The sequence below is a fragment of the Macrobrachium nipponense genome, chromosome 19 (assembly GCF_015104395.2).
Source record: "Macrobrachium nipponense isolate FS-2020 chromosome 19, ASM1510439v2, whole genome shotgun sequence".
NCBI lineage: Eukaryota > Metazoa > Arthropoda > Malacostraca > Decapoda > Palaemonidae > Macrobrachium > Macrobrachium nipponense.
This window is the reverse complement of record NC_061088.1, coordinates 41,509,022-41,519,021: the sequence shown is the minus strand read 5'-3', so window position 1 is coordinate 41,519,021 and position 10,000 is coordinate 41,509,022. Positions and strand designations below refer to the sequence as shown.

Here is a 10,000-nt window from a genome sequence, read left to right as displayed (position 1 = left end):
CACTAATGTAAGAATTGAAATGTATAACACATGCTAAATATTTTGGTAGTCTATTTTTTCAGTACTTCAATGCAAATGGTCTCATTTGCATTCTTGTAAAAGACCTCACGTTCCCAAGTTCCTGGCTGCCGGGTGTTTATGCACTTCACAGTTATAACAGAATCGTCTTCCATCTCCCCTTTTCAACTCTTGTAGAAAATATTCTTCTGGGAAGGTCATTGAGACATTACAAGGAGCTGGCACAACACGATAATAAAAAACTGCTGGATTACAAATACGATACAGGTTACTAGAGCCACACCACCACAAGTCCTTTTATGGATGTAACAGTACCGTACTTAATTCTCTGAGGATTAGTAGAGTTGCCTTCAACTAGTAACATGTAAGTACAACGTTGCAGTTGGTACACCATAACTACGTCTCCCTCCCGCCGCCCCGCTCCCTCCTTTGCTCCCCTACTAGCCAATCCATGCAATGGATAATTCGGTCATGTTAGGGGTAATTCGGTGGATAATTTATTGTTTTTGGCGTAACTATCTTTTACTGGCGAAAATATATTTTCCAAGGTTGTTTTACTGTGTTTTAATTATTCTGATTTTTTTTTTTTTTTTTTTTTTTTTTTTTTTTTTTTTTGCCGCCACCAAAAAGGGGGGTTTCTGGGAGGCTGAAGTGCGCTCCCTTTCCTCCCTGCCCAGTTAAAAGGGGGCCTTCGCTCTCCCCCTTGGTTGGTTAATGTTATTCCTAGGATTACTTTATACGTAAGGTTAGGTAGTCTATGGTTTGTTTTGGTCGTTTTAGAAGCAAAAAGGGGAAGCTTCGGTGGCGGTAAGGTTGTGGGAATTATTATTTCACTCTCCCTTAAAATTGATTTGCAGGAAAAACGTTACTAAGAAAAGTTTTTGGTATTGCCCAAATATAAGTGGAAAAAAATAAACAAATTGCAGTGCGAGCTGCTGATACGATTCTTCATAAATCCCTTTTCTTTATCTTATCTCACTAGTTATTTTTTAACTATACTCACCAGTAACACTTAGGGAATTACTGTTTGTTTACCACCTCCAGCATACCAACCCTCCCATACAGTTCCTCTTCGTAGAGGAGCTTCTTCTATTTTTTCTATAATACTGAGCCACGAAAAGATTTCGCAAGCATCCTCTTCATCGACGATGGAAGATGGTAGTTCAGAAATACGGCCCTCACTCTCTTCGTTTTTGTTTTTAAAACATATAAATTATAACGACACAGCTGGAGGGGTTGTGTTTGAAATCGCATGGTTCGTCTATGCTTCGTTCAGAGCTTTGTTCAATACGATTTTTTGTTCAAGTCACGTATGCTTATTGAGAATCATTGAGAGTAGAGATTGCACAAAACCACATGACTATTACGTCATATAGTTTCTAGAACATATCTCGATCGATTACGTCATGTGTTGTAAGTTGCTGAGTATCTTGGCACCAAAACGTTTTTGATGATATCTCATCAAGCATTTTCAGGAAGTGGCGTCATTTAAGAGGTCTTCTTTTGACTCAAGATAGAATTCATGTTATTCTGAGACCGACAACCGTGGTAGAGAGTTTAAGAGAAGCTCTCTCTCTCTATCTCTCTCTCTCTCTCTCTCTCTCTTTCCTGATCTTGCAGTTTGGAAACAAGTAAAGTAATTAATTTTTAATTGCTCATTCTTAGTATTCGGTAAATTTCTTGTGGAAATTTTGTGTTTTCATGTTTTTGCGTTCACACTTTCTTTGATTAACTTTATTATTTCTTAAAGAGCTATTATTGCATACTTGATTTAATTTCACACTTCACCACATGCGAATTAATTTTCATTTACCTAGATTTTCTTTTCAAATCTTAGTATTTCTAAATAGTTTAAATTTTGCTTGATAATCCAAGAATTATTTGGATTCTACTTGTAAATGTTGAATTTAAAAATAAAATGTTTGTATTTTAAAGTTTTTATAGCAGTGTTTCATTCAACAATCTGTAATATGAAGAAATCTGTGTACATGCCAAAGTGATAGGTTGTGCTGTTCCTTCAATTTTCTTGAAGTGACATAAGACAGGGGAGACAGTTAAAGTTGTTTGAAGGGGTGCAGTGATATCCTATAAATGACTTTAGCGTGTATGAATACCTCCCACTTGTTTTGATAAGCTTAGAGATCACTGTTGCCTTTAGAGTGCTTAGTCGTATTTTATTTCATTTTAAAGTTCAAGTATCTGACTGCTGTGAGGTAACTTTGAATTCAATGATTGGTAAGCGTAATAACCAGGTATTTGGAAGGCTTCGCGAAAAAAAGAATAAGTATATATATATATATATATATATATATATATATATATATATATATATATATATATATACTGTGTGTTTATATATATATATATATATACTGTGTTTATATCTATATATATATATATATATATATATATATATATATATATATATATATATATGTGTGTGTGTGTGTGCGTGTGTGTGTGTGTGTGTGTGCGTACGTGTAGGTAAAGATGAAGTTGGCGCTCAATGTTACTCAACAGCCACAGATCTACTCTACATTATTCAAAATTACCGAAGAGCTTTATTTGTGTTATTACATGACTGGTAAATACCACTTTTCCTTCTTGCCTTTTGGTTTATTCGGCATTCATTAATTCTATGATAGTTGTTCGACCGTCGACAGGGATTTCATTTATTTAGGTAGATAATAACATCATAGAAGTTTTGGCTGTTATTGGAAACAGGAAAACTCAAAGATGAATCGTGACTCAAGAAAGATGTAAGTTATTTGCAGTTGGCCAGGATAGAAGTGCATTAAAGAATGAGGCAGATGTTATGGGAACTGCGTAAATAGCCTTTATTAGTAATGAAAATTGCATAAGGACGCATTTACTACTGTTATTTTGCCTTCCTTGTGATAGTCTGGAGCCAGAAAGTTAATGTGCCCACCTTTTACTCGCACTAGCATCTGTTTCTCTGCTTTTCGTACCTGGCAGGCTCTTGGTCCGCACGTGTTTACCTGGCTTTGTATCCAGCTTCCCTTTGTGCGAACTCTATATTCCAGTCATTCTTTCTCTAACCTCTTCCCACCGCCCCCCCTATGTGTTTATCTGACCTCGTGCCTCATCATCTTTCAATATAAGTCATCAATAATCCACACAGTCAATGATTCAAGGAAAAGAAATCTGTTTGAGTCCGTTTATTGAAGCCACGTCAACGAGGAATATAAATCTCCACCCTAGATCCTCTTTCCATGTCATTTTGCTCAAAGAACATTCTGCACAGATTAACAAACTGTAACCCCCCCATCCCTTTGTATAAATAAGTCTCTCAGCCTATCTGATTCTGCGTTAACTTGAGAATGTAGAAACAAACTACGAAAGTACTTGTTTCCAGTCCCCAGTTTCACACACCTTTCTACCATGGATTTAAGGATATATATATATATATATATATATATATATATATATATATATATATATATATATATATATATATATATATAGATATATATATATATATATATATATATCTATATATCTATATATATATATATATATATATATATATATATGTGTGTGTGTGTGTGTGTATCTATATATATATATCACTATATATATATATATATATATATATATATATATATATATCTATATATAATATACCTATATATAATATTATATATAATATATATATATATATATTATATATATATATATATTATATATATATGTATATATATTAGTAATGTATATTATATGTATTTCTATGTGACAATAATGTCTTCTGGCCTTCTGTAAAGTGAAGAACGTGATTTGTTTTAGCCTCTTAATTTTGGTTACCACCGCGATATGAAAATATGCTTGTGCCATTTCAGCCTTATTAATTTGAATTTCATTTCATCCGGGAACAGTTGCGCCGATTGTGCTTCTGCCGAACCAGCTGATGTCCGCCCCCCGGGGATCGTCGGTGGGGCTGGAATGCAAGACTGAAGCTTATCCTAGGGCTGTGACCTTCTGGAAGCACAACGACACAATGGTCATGTCAACACACAAATATAAGCTGCAGGAGATTCACCATGACGACTACACAACGACTGTTAAACTCATTATTAATAAGGTAAGATTCATATCTGCACAAGAGGGCGACTTCTCATAAGGGACATGCTGCCATAGTATCTTGGGTTTGATATGGTCAGGTATGGTGAGGTATCTCTGAAGAGCGACCATTATCAACAGAACAAACAAGTAGAAAATGCACCGAAGAAACTTCGCCGAAGAAAATTTGGCGCAATCGAATTATCTGTACAGCGCAAAATGCTGTATGAAACTCTTAGCCAAGGCCCGTTGATGGCCTGTATTGTAGGCACAGGTGGCAGGCACACGATCTTGGCTAACTTTAACCATAAATAAAATAAAAGCTATTTAGAGCAGAGGGCTGCTTGGGATGTTTCATGATTGAAGGGTGGATGCTCATCATACTAATTTGCAGCCCTCTAGCCTCAGTAGCTTTTAAGATCAGAGGACTGACAGAAAAATTGTGGACGGACATGACAAATAGCATTCACAATAGTCTTCTTTTTTTTACAGAAAACTAAAAATGACGGGCTTAGAATAGGTTTCCAAAGGCTCCATGGGACATTTAAAAGTTCGACCTAACATTTTAGACCTACTAAGTTTGAACATTCAGACATACATTCATACATACATACCTACACACACGTATTACAGGATAAAATGGAACGCACGGTATTAATTCTGCCAGGTTTCACCTTTAGTTTTTTTAAGACGCCTTCAAACTGCCCTATTGAAGATCATCTTGGAAAATTAAAGGCAAAACTGGTCAGGATGTACACCCTTTGTTTCATTTTTTCCTGTGGCTTATTTGGATGTACGTATATGTATCACGTGTTTCTGATGATTTCACGCATACACACATGCATATATACATAATGGCCAACAGCTAAAAGGAACTTAACCAACCTCAACTTAATAATAAATCGTTTTGCCGCAAATTTAAAGCATTCACTAAAAATAATAAAATTCCCTTAAAACCATGAAGGCTTTCTGTTGATTCAACGTTGATATTTCATCGAACTCATATTGGTGACCATTTGGCATACAACGAACACACTAATTTATCGCATCTCACTCGTCTTGTTTCTATTGACTTAGTCTTCTTTTTTTCCAACGTTATCCCTATATTAAGGGGTCGGTTGCCTGATGTGCGTCTTCTTCACCGCCTTCTATTAATCATCCTTCACCAAACCTCTTCTTGCTATAACTTATTTCACTTTATCTCACCATCTATTTGTCTCCCTCCCTCTCGAACTTCGCTCCTCCCAAGCCTCCTCACTCACTCCTCATCATCCATCCTCAACAAATGCCCATACCCTCTCAATTGTGCCTCTCTTATCACATCTGTAATCTTTACTAAGCCTGCCCTTCTTCTTATTTCGTCATTTTCCAATTTCTCAAGAAGTGATATTCCCATAAAACACTTCAGCATGCTCATCTCTATTCTCTCAAGCTTTACTTCATCTCTTCTTCTTAGAGCCCATGTTTCTGGTCCATACATTAACACTGGTCTTAATACTGTGTTATAGATCTTGACTTTTAGCTTGGTTGACATTTTCTTATCACTTACTACTCCAGGTACCCTTTTCCACTTCCTCCATGCAGTTTTTATCCTACTGTCAACTTCAGTCTTTATTCATGTTCTGTATTTATTATTTTTCATATAGTCACATATTCTATGTGTTGTCATTTTCAAAATTAGAGATGTTCCTAAAGCCAAAAAATATTTTGCTTGGATCCTTTTATTTTTTCCTTAATATACATTTTCTCAGACCAGAAGTCGTTTCCAGGCCCACAATCTCTTTTTACAAGCTATGTTTATTATCATCATTTCCCGTATTGATTATCCTAAGCAATACAATTCGTACACTTCATGTGTACAGTTCACAGATGTTATCCTTATCACTCCCTGCTCATTTTCTCTCAGAACCTTCTCTCGTGCTGCATGATTCATCTTCTGTAATTTTGGATCTTGTTAGTATGTCTTGCTATGGTAAATGAAACCTTACCGTGTAGGTAATGGTAAAAAAAATCCCCTTACCTTTTTGAGAACCCCCTCACAAGAGATTAACTTAAATTTTCTGATTCCACTGACTTGGTAACCCATTCAAAGACTCCTACGTTACTTTTATACCTTTAAATTCAGCATAAATATCTCCAGCGTCGTATGACGCAAAGGAGCTCGTGAAATCTGCCCGCTCATATCTTTCTTGTACTTCGTGTTCCACAAATCTCCACTGAACTCCGGTCTCCCTTCTCGTAGGTCTCCTCCAAGTAGGTTCGAGTCTTCCAGCCCCTTAGGCGTCCGTAGTCGCCAAGCTGACACTATCATTTACGTTTCTTTCATGGATTGGGGTGAAGGCCTTGCCCAACCCATCTCCATCTCCCTTCCATCGTCATCTCACCTCCTTATGAAAATTCCTTAGCGTTCCTTAATATCTTTTCCAACATTGTCTTTCCATCTGACTCGTAATATTCTTCTGAAAGCTTTATTCTCAAGTCGAAAAAATATTTCAGATATGATTGCATGTTCATACCAGGATTCGTCTCTGTATAGTAATTCAGATCCCACTAGATCTATGTATAATCTTACTTTCATGCCATTTCTCTCCATTTGACTTCCAGATGTTATTAAACCTTCCAATTGTTCCTAAATATTTGAAAATTTCAACTGCATCAGTTCTTTCTTCATATAATGGGATTCCACTGCTTTATGCATAATCTGTCATCGTTATTCCAGACTTTAATCTTAATCTTATATATATATATATATATATAATATATATATATATATATATATATATATATATATATATATATATATAGTGTGTGTGTCCCTTCTCTCTGAATGTTTGGAGCATACTATTATTTAAGTTTTGTCAATCTTGAGGTGTCTTGCTAATTAGGAAAGCGTTATCTTCATATTCTTAGTCTGCCAACTTTGTTGTGGTTACTCCATTCCAAAACCTTTTCTATCTAGAACACTTTTTTATTTTGAAATCTTTATAAAGGGCAAACAGCAAAGGTAAAATAACCTTCCCTTGTAGCAACCTGCTATGTACTGCAAATTCATTGGATAAGGCCACATGAACTTTAAGTTTGCGTCTATTTCGTTAAAGGATTGCTTTAATCAGCATTTCATATCTAATGTCAGAATCATAATATGGCGCAAGGCCTTCCATAATTTGATCAGTGGACGCTGTCAATCGCCTTCAGGCAAACAGTAAATCCATTGAAGGTTATCTGAGCGACCTCTTCATCTTTTCTAAAAGAAGATTACAGATCTAAAATTAGATTTGCAGTGAACTATATCTGACATCTTCACGGTGACATTTACAACAAACTGTCAATTATACTCCCTAGCTGACCAACTCAGCGTTGCCGGGGGCAAAACTATGAAGAACTCAAAGAAGCTTCCCTGCATCAACTTGTGCTGATTGTCCCTCTTATACAGAAATTACTGTACTGACCTGCCCGGGGTAACTCTGAATGGCAACCGATAAATTCTCTCTCTCTCTCTCTCTCTCTCTCTCTCTCTCTCTCCAACCTTCTCTGTGTCTTACCCTCTTTCTTCTCCCTAACACCCCCTCTGCTTTCCCTCTCTCACTCCCTCTCACTCTCACTCTCTCTCGCTCTCTCTCTCTCTCTCTAACACCCTGCCCAACCCCGACCCCCTTCGGTGCCATTGATGTCTTACCCCCACAGTATTCGGTAGTAAGTCATATTTAGTTAGTATACCGAAAATCGAAAGCCATATTATTTACTACGTATACCGAAAATTAGGTATGATAAATTCGTAACGTTATTAAGTCTACGGGCTGAACCAGCCAAGTTTCTAGGAAGGTGCCCCGCCCCCTCCCGCGCCTTTGGTGCCTTTTGTTGCTTGAAACCCCATTATAAACCATCTTAGGGGTCCCTACTATAACTCTGCCAAGCTTCATGACCATCGGACCAGCCGTTTGGCCGTGATTGAATGACAGACGGACGGACAGACATAAAGGCCATTATTGCAACATTATGTGACTTGTTATCTCTTATCTATCAAACGCTCATTCACAATCTCTCGTTGTTTTTCACATTCAAAGACGTGTTCTCTCACTCTGGCATTTCTCTCTTCCAAAAATCGTTCCTTTAGTTTGTGTTTTCTGGTTCTTAATCCTTTTATCTTTGTTTACATTGATATTTTCTCTCTTTCAGAGACTCGGCTTCTTTTTTTTAAAGACTTCCTCGCTCGATTTAATATTTCACCTTTGGAAAAATGTATTCAATCTTACAGACTTGTTCCTTTGTTTTTGTGTCTTTTCTCTTCAAAAGACCTGTTATTATTCTCATGGATATCATTATGAAGTTTTTATCGTCTTTTACACATCTAAATTGTTCAATGTTTTTGAAAGCATCTTTCGTTGTATATGGGAGTCCTGAGACACTGCTTCGGGCATCGTTGCTCTATCGAAGAGAATATTGCGCCAGTGTTCTTCTGGGTTGACTCGCATCAAAGATTCGATTGCTAGTGCCGTCGGTGAACCTCATATGGTGCACTGTAGGCATTACATGAGGTTATTTGCGGCGTCCCTTCGGCCCCTGGATGCAACCCCTTTTACTCATATTAATGTACCTCCATTTATATTCTCTTTCTTCCATCTTGCTGTCAGCCCTTTCCTAACAATTTTTTCATAGTGCAATTGCGAGGTTTTCCTACTGTTACACCTTTCAAACATTTCTACTCTTAATTTAATTCTTAGCACAGAATGACACAGCTCCCAGCGCTTGGCCTTTGGCCAAAGTTGAGTATTCTATTCTATTCTATCCATACACACACACACACATATACATATACACACACACATTTATATATATATATATATATATATATATATATATATATATATTTATTTTATATATATACACACACACACACACATATATATATATATATATATATAATATATATATATATATATACATATATATATATATATAGTGATGTGTGTGTGTGTGTGTGTGTGTGTGTACATATATAAAAAATGTGCTTGGGTGGTCTGCATTATTGAATGGTTACAAACTTCCACTCATCAGTAACTACCCTCTGACGGTATATATATATATATATATATAATATATATATATATATATATATATATATATATTATATCTTTATATATATATATATATATATATATATATATATATATATATATATATAAAATGTATATGTGTGTGTGAAATGTGTGTGGGTGGTCCGCACAATTACGACTAATTCTGTTTCCTGAACTATCCATCCTACCTGAGTTATAATAGCCTTAACTGTAAATTAAGTATTTGGTAGTTAGCAGAATAGAAGAGTAGATCATTAATAATTTTAATGGCGTTCTGATCCACAGACACTTAACCTCTAGTTGTAGATACATTCTTAAAGTCGTTATATATCTCCATTCTAACTTATGTGCATCGAAAGGTAAACAAAAACAATGTACATTTCAAATTCCTGGGAATAAGTTCGAGATCAAAATATTAAGATTTTGGTTAATCAATATTAATTGTTGAAAAGGGTAAAGGCATTTTTATCATTTTACCAATGGCCTTACGTTTAAGACTTGAACTATGTGCAAAACTGATCAACACTGTTTGGAATATAAATACATATGGAATTATCAAGTAAATGGAGAGTATGGTAATGTGAAATCGTTTATGGAGAAGGAAAAGGCACAGCAAATGTTCGACTCAAAAGACGCTCCGATTCCACCTCAAGTGATGTTTCCCCGAAGGTCCTCAAGGAAGTAATATCGGATGGAGGGAAAACGCTCGAAATGGAATTGAGCAAAGCCCTTGGAAGTGGAGGGATGTCATCACAGGATCACAGGACAATACAGGAATTGCTTTGTCTAGATCAAATGCAGAGGGTGGAGAGAAAGGACGCTTTTCTTAG

General features: G+C 36.0%; 1 protein-coding gene across 1 annotated transcript in view; it reads left to right on the top strand.

The window, feature by feature from the left end:
- LOC135216680 (lachesin-like) overlaps positions 1-10,000 on the top strand; it is a gene marked incomplete at its 5' end in the record, with an annotated part of 248,004 nt that overhangs the window by 136,849 nt on the left and 101,155 nt on the right. Inside the window, 1 exon segment of the mRNA XM_064252081.1 lies at positions 3,912-4,117. Coding sequence (XP_064108151.1) covers positions 3,912-4,117 — 206 coding nt within the window.